This window comes from Pagrus pagrus (assembly GCF_965226575.1).
Source record: "Pagrus pagrus genome assembly, contig: HAP1_SCAFFOLD_60, whole genome shotgun sequence".
Classification (NCBI taxonomy): domain Eukaryota; kingdom Metazoa; phylum Chordata; class Actinopteri; order Spariformes; family Sparidae; genus Pagrus; species Pagrus pagrus.
This window is the reverse complement of record NW_028175403.1, coordinates 47824-62167: the sequence shown is the minus strand read 5'-3', so window position 1 is coordinate 62167 and position 14344 is coordinate 47824. Positions and strand designations below refer to the sequence as shown.

General features: G+C 45.2%; 1 protein-coding gene and 1 long non-coding RNA gene across 3 annotated transcripts in view; one reads left to right on the top strand and one right to left on the bottom strand.

Annotated features, from left to right (window-relative positions):
• LOC311253885 overlaps positions 1-14344 on the bottom strand; it is a 97247-nt gene that overhangs the window by 76171 nt on the left and 6732 nt on the right. The gene's annotated exons all lie outside the window — the stretch shown is intronic.
• LOC311253884 (uncharacterized protein) lies at positions 444-13643 on the top strand. Of its 2 annotated transcripts, XM_084384354.1 has the most exons (15): positions 444-575; positions 766-829; positions 1017-1120; positions 1212-1484; positions 1842-1935; positions 2057-2124; positions 2259-2480; positions 2613-2651; positions 2766-2894; positions 2986-3063; positions 3183-3305; positions 3420-3497; positions 3572-3655; positions 3853-3933; positions 12368-13643. In XM_084384354.1, exons 1-15 carry the CDS (start codon positions 459-461, stop codon positions 12377-12379), a joined length of 1566 nt encoding a protein of 521 aa, XP_084240480.1. In that variant the 5' UTR covers positions 444-458; the 3' UTR covers positions 12380-13643. The 2 variants fall into 2 exon arrangements, with proteins under 2 accessions (XP_084240480.1, XP_084240479.1); XM_084384353.1 differs by lacking the exon at positions 12368-13643 and having other exon boundaries at positions 3853-4223.

Genomic DNA, 14344 nt, shown 5'->3' with positions numbered 1-14344 from the left:
GAGTGACCATCATCTTGCTTGGATTCGTTGCCCTCAACCTGCAGAGCAGTATCACCGCATCACCCACACACACACACACACACACACAATCACCATCTTCATCCACTAAAATTTCATTTTATATATAAGAAATATTAGCTTGTCTTGAATTACACTGCTTTACATTAGGTTGTTTAGGTTTAGGTCAGTGAACCTACTAACATTTTGAGAAGCATTTCTCTTGTTTTTTTCGTCTTTGACTCCTGTCAGCAGGATGCCCAGGAAGTCCAGACGGTCTGTGGCGGCGAAGCAGCGCTGGAGTAGGCTCGATCTGGAGGAGCCGAGGTCTCCCCCTCCCCCCCTCGAGGTACTTACACAGTAGATAAGCTTCTGTGTCGCAGTGACAACTGTCTGCATGAAAATGGAAATGTTACACCTATTGCTTTCTCCTTTTCAATGCTGAGTTCTGTATCTCTTTGATGTTATTGTTTCATCAGACGGCGTCCCCCCCGGCCGGAGAGGAGCCTTCCAGAGGGTCAAGGACCAAGAGGACCAGGAAGACCCACCCCCTCTGCTCCCGCGCTCCAGTTGGCAACGTATGCTCCCACCTCTCTCGCACACACACACACACACACACACACACACACACGTGCACAGACATTGTCTGAGGTTAAATGTGTTTGTAATGTTTTATTATATTTTGTTTTAACTTGTTTGTCTTTATCTTATGCTTGTTGTTGTTATGATTTATTATTATTTTATGTTTATTTTTTTATCTGTCATCAGGTGGTTGGCTCTTCACCCCCAGCCAAGCCTTTCTGGAGCCCCGGTCGTGCCGAAGTTCGTGCACGTAAGTATCCACCTGTTTTATCCCTAAATGAACAATAAATTAATTAATCATCAATATTACACTTTTTAAACTGGTTTTCATGTACTTTTTTTACTGGTATAAACAAGTGATTGTTGTTTCCTGGTAGGCTTTCCTTCATTAGTTTTGCACTTTTTTTTATATATCTGTTTTGTCCTTTACTAAACAGGCCGCGGTACTGGTTACCGCCATCGGGTGCGGAGGTGGCCAACTTCCAAGCTCACCGGACGGAGCCACAAGTTGGTCATCCCACCGGAGTCTCCTGACAAGAAGGTGCTATTATTGTCCAGTTTATGAAGGAAGTAATTGATCTTGAGAGGGATACATGATTTTCATGCTAAAGAAATTGTCTTTGTTGTTGCAGTTTGTTCTGATTGTCGGGGACTCCCATCTCCGGGCCATCGTGGACGGCTTCGTCGTCATGCCAGAAGGGAAGTACTCTTTTGGTTTCATGTCGACCCCTGGGGCCCATGCCGCTCAGCTGCGGACTGAGGTCATACATGCTGTTGTTCCTCGGACCCCTGATGCTGTCTGTGTTCTTGCCCCCAGTAACAACCTGACGGCGAGCAGGACCATGGACGAGGCAGCCGCAGACTACGCCCAACTCCTCGCTGCTGTGAGGGACCGCTGGCCGGAGGTAAGCATTTATGTTTTTTTTTTTTTTTTGGTTGTTGTTTTTTTATTTAGACAAACTGCATTTTGAAATGGGAAAGAGAGGGGGTGTGACATGCAGCAAAGGGATTTGAACCAGAGTCTGCTGCGTATGTGGCATGAGCTCTAACCACTCGACTACCTCCGCGCCCATGGTAAGCTTTTATTTCATGTCTCCCTTGTCCTGCATTCTTAGTAGTTTAACAACAATAGAAGTAGACTGACTACTCTAATAAGACTAATTGTATGAGCTTTTAAATAATAATGTATACTTAATGTGGTGTGTGTGTGATTTTTGAATGAAACTGTCAGTTGGTGTTTTCTAAAATTTTGTTCTCTACAGGTCTTTGTGCTGGACTTTCCCCCCCGCCTGACTGAGGATGAGGAGCACCAGCGGGCCCTCCGCCAAGAGTTCCACCGCGTGGCAGCTCGTATGGGTATGTAAAACGATATCTTGTCAAGAAAAAGAAATGTACTTTAAAATGTCTGTGAACATAGTCATGATGCTACATGTGTGGATGTTGTAATGGCTCACTTTTTTTCTTTTTTACATTTTAGGCGTGAGGTACTTCTCTGCCGAGGAGTACTTCCCCCGTACGCGCCTGGAGCTGTGGAGCAGAGACGGCGTAAGTAGAATATCTGTGTGATAGAAAAAGTCTAATTGTCTATAATTTCTTGTGTGTTTAATATGAAGCAGTCAACACGAGCTACGTTTTTTAGAGTTGAACTTTGTCTGTAAATGGATTTGTCATGTCTGCAGGTTCACCTGAGCGACCGTGAGGGGATGGGCATCCTCGCCGAGCTGCTGTGGACCTCCACGGAGCAGTTCCTGGAGACACCACCACCTCCTCCTCCCCCGGTGTCTCCTACCCCTTCACAGCCGCTTAGGAAGGTTTCTCCTAAGCTGGTTGTGAAGGGCGAGGTACGTGCCCCTCTGTCTCCTGACCCCTTCCAATGGAAGGTCGTTGGTCAGAGCCCCAAGGTTAGTACGCTTTTTTATCATAACTATATTATCATTTGTGTTTACTTGTGTTTATGTACATTATGGTGAACAGGTTCACAGTCGTAACTTAAAAAGCACCTATTTAATCAAATATGTGTTGTGCTTTCCCAGTCGCAGGTTCCCGGTCAGGCCAGCACGGCTCAGCAGCAGGTGACTAATTTTTCTCTTTTTTTCACAACAAGTTAACTGGTTAGTATTTAAACTTTGTATTTGACCAGACAAATATTCATATGTCTTTTTTTCTTTTTTTTTTGTCTTTCACAGGAGAAGGAGTCCTTCCTCCCACTGAACCCAATTTGGTTCAGTAGCACGTCCCTTCGTGCTATGGAGCAAGTGTCTCCTTCTCGGCTGTCTGACGTGGCGGACGTCCCGTCTCCTCCAGCGCGCAAGAAGGTAAATGATCTGACATTCTTCTCAGCTGTATTATAAAGTTTCTCCTGGTTCCCTACAGTTACTGGTGCTATGTTTTTATTTAACGGTGCAGGTGGCCTCCCCAGCGGCAGCCAGGCGTCGTAGGACCACGGTGAGACGCCCCCCTCGCAGCCAGTCTCCTGTGAACAACGTATGTTACGCAATTGACACACAGTCAGTGTTTACAGTTGAAACGGTGTCTTCGTGGAGACATAACTACATTGTCCACTCTGTCTGAATTTTAATATATTTGTCCTCATCTGTCAACAGCTGGTTGGATCCCCTCCAGCCAGGCTGTCACGGAGACTGGAGGACGACGCCCCCTCCAGCCCCCCCCCTCGGTCCAGGACCATGGACGGACCACCCCCCAGCACCCAAACTTCAGTGACCAACGTATGTTACTCTCTGACACAACAGACACAATATCACACAGAACATACACTATCTCACACAGAACATACACTGAGATGTGTAAAGTTTAACATGTTTGTTCTCATGTGTCAATAGCTGGTTGGATCCCCTCCAGCCAGGTTGTCCTGCAGTTTGGGTGATCCGGCGACCCCCTGCTCTTCACCGGCTGCCAAGGTAACTATTATTCCTATTGAATAAAGTTCATAATGTCATTAAAGTCTACATTTTACTGAATTATTTGTTCTCAGGTGGCCAGGATGAAGACCCCTTCACCGGCTGGACCGTCCCAGACCCTTAAAGCTGCGGCCTGTCACTCTCCTCGCCCAGCTAAGGTATTTACTCCACAACTGACACACACAACGTTTACTGTAAAATCAGCTGTAACTACATTACACTGGTTCATTTAACATGTCTGATACCATATCTTTCTCTGCAGTTCATAAATGTCAGTGAGTAAATACATTTGGAAACTTGCTGCGTTGTGTTGCCTCATGTCTAAATATTAACTGGTGTTTATGACTTTTCACAGACCGTCTCGTCACCCGCATCGACCTGCTGGCCCTGGATCATCGACGACGGACTCTCCACCTCTCAGTCCCCTTCGAAAAAGGTAAGGACATTTACATTTGGGTTTATCGTGGGCTTAATAAAGTGTTTGTTTGAGGGGAAAGTATGGTTTACTTTCAACTGAAATGCCAAAACTATTAAGGAAATGAAGGAGAATTAATAATATATTTATTATTGTTAATAATAAAAGTAATAATGGTAATACAATTATGAACAATAACTGAACAACTAGTTTGACACGATTTTATCAATTGTTTAAAGATACACAAGTAACGGAACAGAGGTTTTCTGATTTATTATCTTGGTCAGTTAACATCTTGAAGTGTCAATCTGGTGAGTTTAAAATTTCTGTCATGTTGTTTGTTTTTTTTTAACCATTTCAATGGTTAAAAAAAAGACCCAACCCAAAACCATCCATTTTGTGCCATTGACTCCCATGAAAGCTACGTTTTTAATACACTGCCATTGTAGTATAAATTTAAATATTTATCAATGTTTTCATGTGTAATAGGTGTGACACAAGTACTAGGGATGTATGAGAGTTGATAGTTATTAATTTAATTAAAGCTGCAGTAGGTAAAATGTTTTTAGTCACATTTCCTTAACCTGTCACTATGCTATGACTGTAGTATATGAAACAGTTAATTACTACAACTAATATTAATGTTCACTAGGCTTATGATTATGCTAATAAGTAATACTTTATGATAATTACTACAACTAATATTAATGTTAACTAGGCTTATGATTATGCTAATAAGTAATACTTTATGATAATGATTATAATTTATCTTATATTTCAGGTACCGGTTAGGGCTACTGTTGGGGCTACTGTTAGGGCTAGTCATAGTCAGAGTCACGTGAGGTACAGGAAGTTCTCCAGGAACCACCAGTGTACCTGCATGTCCCTGACTTTTCTGGCATATCAAAACGAGGGCTGTCAGTTCAACACTGCTGCCCTCGATAGAGTGCTGGCAAAGGGAGATTCGCTTTATGTAAGTGTAAAACGTCAGCTGATCCGTAAAAAAACATTCCGCAGTGACCATCTCACTGTGGAAGAACTGCCCAAAAAAGTCCTGACTGACACAGAGGTGTGTAACGTTCACATGCCTGAAATCAGGTGTGGACTTGTGAAAGCCAGGGATGGCCAGGATTGGTATCTCCCCCTAGCCACACAGTTAGAGTGTCTGTCAGGCGACGTTAATCTGGCTTTAATCATAGTTAGTCCGGAGTGCATTGCAGTTTTCCGTGACCAATCAGGCAGGTACGGTGTGTTTGATTCACACTCAAGAAACGCGGTGGGCTTACCTCACCCCCACGGAACTGCAATTATGAGGACCTTCTCAGAAATCAGTGACTTGGCTGACCACCTGCACAAACTCTTTTCAAATCGTGGACCTTCTGCCGGTTACGAGTTTGTGCCGGTGTCATTCGAAGCCATTGGTTCCAGAGAACGCCCTCAGGCATCTCCTAAACCCAGGACAGCTCTCCCACCAGCAGCAGAGCGTGTCCTTAAGACGGCTCCTGCACCGCCAGCGACAGCCCTCGCACCGCCAGCAGCAGCGCCCGCGCCGCCAGCGTCAGACCCCGTCCTCGCGCCCGCCCCCGCGCCGCCAGCGTCGGACCCCGTCCTCGCGCCGCCAGCATCGGACCCCGTCCTCGCGCCCGCCCCCGCGCCGCCAGCATCAGATCCCGTCCTTGCGACAGCGCCTGCACCGCCAGCAGCCGACCCCGCGCCGCCAGTGTTGGACCCCGTCCTCGCGCCCGCCCCCGCGCCGCCAGCAGCCGAGAATTTCACGAAGCTGCCAAAGCAACAGCGACGAAAAGCGTTGTGGAAAGCCAGGGAAAACCAACACGCAATACTGTCTGATGAGCGAAAAAGTAATAAGTACAACGGTAAACTCCAAGCACAAAGGAGAAGATATGCGAGAGACAGACTCAATCAGAGACAGCGATCCTTCAAATCATACCATGAAAACCCAAAACTTCAAGGCAAGAAGAAGGAGGAAGTTGTCAGAAGATACAGGGAAGATGCTACTTTCAGGAGACGCCAGAAGACTCGCATCACGAAGAAATACCAAGAAGATGCCACGTTCCGCAGAAGGCAAAAAAAGTACATTAGAGATCGATACAAGTCGGATACAGCGTTTCGGAGCAGACACAAATTTGGCATGTCTCAGAGATACAACACAGATAAAAGTTATCGTCAAAAGCTAAAGCAAAGGTTCAATATTAGATATCACAATGATCTGGAATTTCGACGTCGTTTTAATCAGCGTTGCGAGCAGCAGAGAAAAACCAAATTTGCCACAAATGCTGCCTTTAGTATATTTTACAAGATGAAGAGAGCTCTTAAAATTAAGAGAAAATATAGACAAATTGTGCGCCACCGCCCCCAGCCCCTGATTGATCCGGTGATGGCAGTAGCCATAGCTGTCTTTCGCGAGTCCATTAGCCATGGACCCACATACATTTGCACTGTGTGTCACAGAGCAATGTTTCCTAATCAGGTCAAAGAGTGCAAAAGACAAAAATATAGGGAGCACGCAAAAGTGGCGGCAGCATGCTTGACGAGAAAGTATGTTCACTTTTGTGACCGCGAGTGCTCTACCCCTTGCTCTGTGCCACAAGAGAGACTCCATGAGTGGATATGCGCCACCTGCGACGGTCACCTTTGCAGAGGACGCATACCACCCATGGCAGTGGAAAATAATTTGGAGTTAGCGCCCATCCCCGCAGAATTGGCTACGCTTAATATGCTCGAGAGGCAGCTGATTGCAAAAATCCTTCCGTTCGCCAAAATTGTTGCTCTGCCAAAAGGCCAACAGAGGGCAGTTCACGGAGCTGTTGTGTGCGTTCCATCAGAGGTGCAATTGGTCGTCAACAGTCTCCCAAGGCCCAGAGCAGAAGCGCAGCTGCTTCAAGTTAAATTGAAGAGACACGTAAAATACAAAGGTTACCAGCACTTCTACACCGTTAGTATGAAGAATGTGCTGGCTGGCCTCGCGAAATTGAGAGAGACTCATTCGGAGTATAAAGATGTGTTTATCGACGAGACTGCCACTTTTGACGGTCTGCTCGACGACTCTGACGCCATCCCAGAAGAGGAGCTCATCCCAGAGGAAGAAATGGACATAGATTTGGAGTACTTCTTCCAAAATGAACCGGGACAATTGGAGGCAGCTGAGGAAGAAGAGGACCCCGTCATCCCCGAAGAGGACCCCGTCATCCCCGAAGAGGACCCCGTCATCCCCGAAGAGGACCCAGTCATCCCCGAAGAGGACCCAGTCATCCCCGAGGACGATAGGGATGTAGACTTGGAGGACATTTTTTCCAGCCAAAATGAACCGGGACATTTAGAGGCTGCTGCGGAAGAGGAGGAGGAGCTGAGACCAGGCCTCTCCCTGGACACTTGCATGCAGCCCCCCGACATTGCACAGGAAATCCTTTCGTATGGCGACGGCGTATTTAGTGTTGCCCCCGCGCAAGGCAACAAACCGGTTGGTTTTTTCAGCGTACCCAAGTTGGAGGCCATGGCTTTTCCTGTGCAATTTCCGACAGGAGAGAACACGTTGGACGAAGATAGAAGCGTCTCCCTGTCCCCGAGTCTCTACTTCAATTGTAGGCTCTTTGCTGCAGATGCGCGTTTTGCAAGTGACCAGAGTTATCTTTTCTTTGCGCAGTTTGTTACAGAGACTCACCTCGCGACGAACAGTATGTCTATACAAATGCGCAAAGGAAAGTCCAAAACCAGAGACGGCCGTAGGATCAACAACGTCATGCTCCAGGATAAGGACGAAGTAGAACGGCTCATTATGAACCAAGACGCGACCAGGTTCATGCAGCCTCTTAGAGGCACTCCAGCCTATTGGAATAAAACCCTCAAAGACGTGCACGCGATGGTTCGTCAAATTGGAAAACCGACATTTTTTGCGACGTTCTCTGCTGCTGAGATGAGATGGCCTGAGTTCATAGAGGCCATCAAAGCTCAGCAGGGTGAACAACAACAACCGTTTTCAGATTTGGATTGGAAAACAAAATGCGACATTCTGAGAAGTAACCCCGTCACAGTAATGCGCATGTTTGAAAAGAGAGTCGAAGCTCTCATGACAAACCTCATCCTCTCTCCCGCGCAACCGCTCGGCGAAGTAGATGATTATTTTTATCGCGTCGAGTTCCAAGCCAGGGGAAGCCCGCACATCCACATGCTGATTTGGATAAAAGATTCGCCTAAATTCGAAGACGCCTCCGATAGAGAAATCAGGGAATTTATAGATCGTTATATTAGTTGCAAAATGCCCAACCCTGACGCAGATCCGGAACTCCACAAAACGGTGTCAGAGGTTCAGGTGCACAGCAGGAAACATTCAAAGTCCTGTAAGAAGGGTAATGTAGCCTGCAGGTTCGGCTTTCCAAAACTACCGATGGATAAAACGTTCATCACCAGGCCCCCCACTATTAATTGCCACCAAAAAGAAGATCAAGACGATGCAGACTTCGAAGCGCAAATAGCGGAGCAGAAAAAGGCCCTCGCCGACGAGCAAAAATTGGCTAAACAAACGCTCCAACCACTTAGAGATCTGCTTATGGATCCGGGCGCTTCGTTCAGCAGTTTGACAGACTTGCTTTGCCGGTGCAACTTGACTCACGAAGAATACGTCAACGCCGCAGAGTGCCTGGCAAACAGTCACGTCGTGATGCTGAGGCGCCATCCAAATGATTGTTGGGTTAATGCCTACAATCCCGATTTGCTTAGGGCGTGGAACGCAAATATGGACATCCAATACGTCATAGACGACTATAGCTGCATCATGTACATGATGTCGTACGTAACAAAACCAGAGCACGAGATGACGGAATTCCTTAAGAACGTCATCAAGGACGTCAAGCAATCCGACGTTAACGAGCGCGACGAAATGAAACAAATTATGCAGGCCTACTCTAAACACAGAGAGGTCAGCGCTCAAGAGGCCGTAGCCCGTACCTGCAGCTTACGCCTCAAGAAGTGCTCCCGATCGGTGGCCTTCATTCGGACCGACGAGGACGGCGTTAGAATGAGTCACCCCATGGGTAGACTGGAGAAAATGGACCCGGAGTCGGAGGACGTATGGATGTCGGGGTTGCCTGAGAAATACATCAACAGACCTCGCGATCGAGAGTTTGAAGGCATGTGCCTGGCCGAGTTTGTGTCGGAGTACAGGGTACTCTACGGCCATCAAAAGGAAAGCCCGAACGCCATTTTACTGTTAAACGATCAGGGATGTATCCAAAAGAGAACCGTGGGAAAACCGGCGATCATTAGATTCACGCGCTTCTCTGAGGAAAAAAATCCAGAAAAGTTTTACAGACGACTGCTGAAACTTTATCTGCCACATCGATCCGACGCCGATCTGACAGATAACGCGTACCCCACTTACGAACAGTTTTACAAGTGTGGCGAGAAGTGGGGTATGACAGTAGAGCAAATTGTGGGGCGCAACAAAAAACGTTACGAGGGCCAGGGAAAAAGCATGGACGCTGCGTTTGAACAGCTTGAGGTGTGCGGTCCTCTCGTGAATGCGTGGAACTCTTTTGCGCCCGAAGTCGAAGTAGACAGGCTGGAGTGCATGGCGGAACTCGAACCTCGCGATCAGGACGAAAACGGCGAAGACGTCCCGGAATTCGGCACTAGAAAGGATAAGGGGAGCTCTATGCCTAGAATAGATGCTCCAGAGTTGAGTCCAGACTTTGTTAGGAAAATGTACCAAAGTCTGAACGAAACTCAGGCTTCCGTTTTCTACAGCGTTCGACAGTGGTGCTTTGACCTAGTCTGGGGCCACAATCCAGAACCGTTTAATTACTTCCTATCGGGAGGGGCTGGATGTGGCAAATCGCATGTGATCAAGTGCATTCACCACGAGGCAACGAGAGTTCTGCGTGAGCTCCCGAGATTTCGGGACGACGCAGACATGTCCCAACCGGCAGTGCTGCTGACCGCATTCACGGGTACAGCGGCATTTAACATATCAGGCAACACGTTGCACTCGATTCTCAAATTGCCGAGGTCCTTGAAGCCACCTTATCAAGGTCTTGGAAATGCACTGGACGAGGTCAGAGCAACGCTGGCGAACGCTGAGATTCTCATCATCGACGAGATATCCATGGTCTCTAAAGAGCTATTTGCCTACGTGCATTGGCGATTTCAGCAGATCAGGGGTAATCGGAAGCCGTTCGGAGGCATGTCTGTCCTGGCCGTAGGTGACTTTTATCAACTGCCGCCCCTTGGTAAAGCCAAGCCGCTTTGTGTGTACGAGGAGACCGAGTTTGATCTCTGGAAGGATCACTTCAAAATGGTCACCCTGACAGAGATCATGCGACAGAAAGACGATCGAGCTTTTGCTGAACTCTTGAACCGTCTCAGGGTGAAGCAAAAGCAAGATCCTTTGTTAGATGAAGACAGGCTCTTGCTTACACAGGCGGTGGCTGATAGTCAGCATTGCACAGCACAGGGTCTACACATCTACGCCACAAACAAAGAAGTAGACCGTCACAACGCCGACATCGTAAACGCCTCCTACGAGAACGCGACTGCCATTGCAGCTCGTGATTTTCGAAAAGACCCCAGAACTGGCTGCATGACGTTTGTGTCTGGGCAAATTAAAGGACACAGGCGAGACTTGCCCGACAACATAATGGCTGCTCAAGGAGTACGCGTTATGTTGATCCGAAATTTAGATGTGGAGGACGGCCTCGTGAACGGTACATTTGGAACCATTTCGAACATTGTATTCGAAGAACCACAAGGCGTGAAGATGATTGGACTCCTGCTGGACAATCCTACAGCAGGACAGAGATTCCGCAAAAAAATGTTAGGTCCCTCAGATAACTCGGTGTACATAGAAAGATCTGAGGAGCACCTAAGTAATAGAAAGGGGGTTGTTCGTCGCCAGTTCCCCCTCAAATTAGCTTTCGCGTGTACGACCCACAAAGTTCAAGGAATGACCATGCCGGCGGCGGTTGTGTGTCTGAAGCGCGTTTTTGAGCCTGGTATGGCATACGTCGCGCTCAGCCGCACAACCTCGCTGCAAGGTCTCACCATCCTTGACTTTAATGAGAAAAAAATTTACGCTGACCCCAAGATCAAGACAGCTCTGGAAAGCATGCCTCAAGCATCTTTCCAAAGCTGTCGACCATTGTTGACGCTGTACAAATCTGTAAAACAAACTCCAAAGGTTTTGACAATCGTCCACCACAACACGCAGGGTCTGCCATGTCACATGGTGGACCTGAAATCGCATCACGAGCTCCGACAAGCAGATGTGCTTTGCCTAACAGAGACACACTTGTCGGGCTCCTCTGTCGCTGAAATTTTTCATTTGGAGGGGCACACCATGTTCACACGTAGCAGACAGCTGTCTTACAACAGCTGTGTGAACATGGCCAAAAAAGAGGGAGGTGGAGTTGCGATGTACTGTAGAGACACTGTTCAAGCAGAGCCTCGCAGGTACATGCAAAACGTCACTGATTTGGAGTTTGTTGTCGTCAAAATTGAGGCTCCAGTCAAAGCGCTAATAGCGACTGTGTACAAACCGCCAAGTTTTCAACTGGGAATCTTTCTCCAAAACTTGAAAAACCTCTTGGACTCATTGGACATGTCAAATCAACATCCCATCATTGTTTGTGGCGATTTTAATGAGGACCTCCTTTCAAAAGGGAAAAAAAGTATCAGAGATTTGTTTCAGTCCAGAGGTTACACTCAATTAGTAGCAAATTCGACAACCGAAAAGAACACACTGATTGACCACATTTATATTTCACATCCCGATAAATGTCTTCAATCAGGTGTTCTCCAAACGTATTACAGTTACCACAGTCCAGTTTATTGTGTTTTGACTGACTAATAGCCTCTCCAGCTGTTCTGTCCAAGACCTGTCGTGCCACGTTTTACAGTGTATCTGGAGTCTGTGATTTGGTTATTTATTGAGCTAATTGGTTTATTGAGCTAATTATCATTGTGATTTATTGAGCCAAGTGATTTGTGATTTTTTGAGCTAATTATCATTGTTAAATCATGCTGTAATTTATTTCAGGATTTACTCGTTTAGTCTTTGTGCATTTTGTCATGTAATTGTTTTTCATATGTATGTTGTTACAGTGGCATGTCTTGGCTGGAAATGGTTTAATCTTGTGGAAATGTAAATGTCTTTATTTATATATTTGTGTATTTGTTCATTTTAGAATGGGGTCAGCAAATTCTTCTCATGAGGTCACAAAAGTTACCATGTAATTATGTATTTTTAATCATGCATGTATCATGTAATGTAATTGTATTTTTAATCATGCATGTATCATGTAATCTAATTTTATTTTTAATCATGCATCTATCATGTAATGTAATTGTGTTTTTATTGTATTTTTTTTTTTTTTTACTGTATTTTCTTTTTTTTCTTTTTTTTTTTCTTTTTCTGCTGGGTTGTTGTCACTATTCATCGTTGCAGGGAGGAAGCTGAACATCCAGCTGAGATGCAGACCAAGCTGCATGTCAAACCAGGTCCATCACAAGGCAAGTGTCTCTTTTTTTTTTTTTTTTTTTTTGAGTGATTCACTTGCATTGAGTGATTTTAACTCAATGATGATGTCATTGTCTTTCTAGGATGATCCAGTGAGAAAGACCCCCAGAGGACTTCAGCAGATCTCTCTCCAGCGACGACAACAACCCAGGAGAAAATAAGGGAAGTAGGATTTAGTTAAATTCTCATCTTTCACTTCAGTCTTTGAAATTTGTAACCAATTTATGTCTTTTAAATCTGACAACATATTATACAGACAGCAGGAAGAAGACCTTCAGAAGACTGCAGCACCAATAAGGGAAGTAAGATTTCGTTAAATTCTCAACTTTCACTTCACTCTTTTGAAATCCGTAAGTAATTTGTCTTTTAAATCTGACATTTACAGACAGCAGGAAGAAGACCGCCAGAGGACTGCAGCAACAATAAGGGAAGTAAAATTTCGTTAAATTCTCAACTTTCACTTCAGTCTTTGAAACCTGTAACCAATTTGTGTTTTAAATCTGACATTTACAGACAGCAGGAAGAAGACCGCCAGAGGACTGCAGCAACAATAAGGGAAGTAAAATTTCGTTATATTCTCAACTTTCACTTCAGTCTTTGAAACCTGTAACCAATTTGTCTTTGAAATCTGACATTTACAGACGGCAGGAAGAAGACCTCCAGAGGACTGCAGCAACAATAAGGGAAGTAAAATTTCGTTATATTCTCAACTTTCACTTCAGTCTTTGAAACCTGTAACCAATTTGTCTTTGAAATCTGACATTTACAGACGGCAGGAAGAAGACCTCCAGAGGACTGCAGCAACAATAAGGGAAGTAAAATTTCGTTAAATTCTCAACTTTCACTTCAGTCTTTGAAATCTGTAACTAATTTATGTCTTTTAAATCTGGCAACATTTATACAGACGGTGGGAAGAAGACCTCCAGAGGACTGCAACAACAATAAGGGAAGTAAGATTTCATTAAATTCTCAACTTTCACTTCACTCTTTTGAAACCTGTAACTAATTTATGTCTTTTAAATCTGGCAACATTTATACAGACGGTGGGAAGAAGACCTCCAGAGGACTGCAGCAACAATAAGGGAAGTAAGAGTTTTTCAACTTTGACTTTTTTTCACTCCAGGAAGAAAGCCACCTGCTTTTTTTTTTTTGTTTGTTTTTTTTGTTTTTAAGAAAAATAAACTTTATCTCTGTTACAAAATGATGGTGTATGCCTGTTGAATTATTAATTATGTTCCATGTTTAGCTTTAGTTTGTAACAAACACCATAGATGAAGATGCTGAGAATGAATGGTAGGTGGTGAAATGAATACATTGTAGCATTGCATTGTAGTGTAGTGTAGTGTAGTATAGTATCATAGCATTGTCAATCCTCATTTCTCATTGACAATGAAAAAAATGAAACTGTTTTTCAAAAATCGACATCTCTGGCATAGTTTGACCTAGACACACTATTCAAACTTAAAAGGTAGATATGAAAGTTCTCAACGTACGTGGGGTGCGAATTTGCACAGAGCACAGCCCACTCTCGCGATTTCCCAACGGGAAATTGTCTAGTTAGTGGGCTGTGCCCCGCAAAGCCCACTATGTACACCTCTGTACAGAGGTGTACATAGTGGGCTGTGCGGAGCACAGCCCACTATTGTTATTCCCCGGGCCTCTTTTTATTATTATTATTATTCTTCCTCCCGTTTTTCGGCGGTTAACTTGCCCCGCAGTTTTGAGCGCACACAAACAAAAAATATATCAAAACGTGCGCCTCGATCGGGAGATTACTGCTATGATTCAGATTTCCAGAATATTAATTTTTCGCGTCGTAAGACGCGAAAAACTGCGAAAAATTTCCCATAAGAATGAATGGGACGAGGAAAAAAAACTTCGCAAATCTTCAACGTTTTTCAAACA

Bases quoted from the DNA above. Each gene is read 5' to 3' on its own strand.
- LOC311253884 (XM_084384353.1), top strand. From the start codon at position 459: ATGTTATTGTTTCATCAGACGGCGTCCCCCCCGGCCGGAGAGGAGCCT. The intron at 1,936-2,056 runs GTATGTAAAACG...TTTACATTTTAG, and splicing joins CCGCGTGGCAGCTCGTATGG to GCGTGAGGTACTTCTCTGCC. The intron at 3,656-3,852 runs GTATTTACTCCA...GACTTTTCACAG, and splicing joins ACTCTCCTCGCCCAGCTAAG to ACCGTCTCGTCACCCGCATC.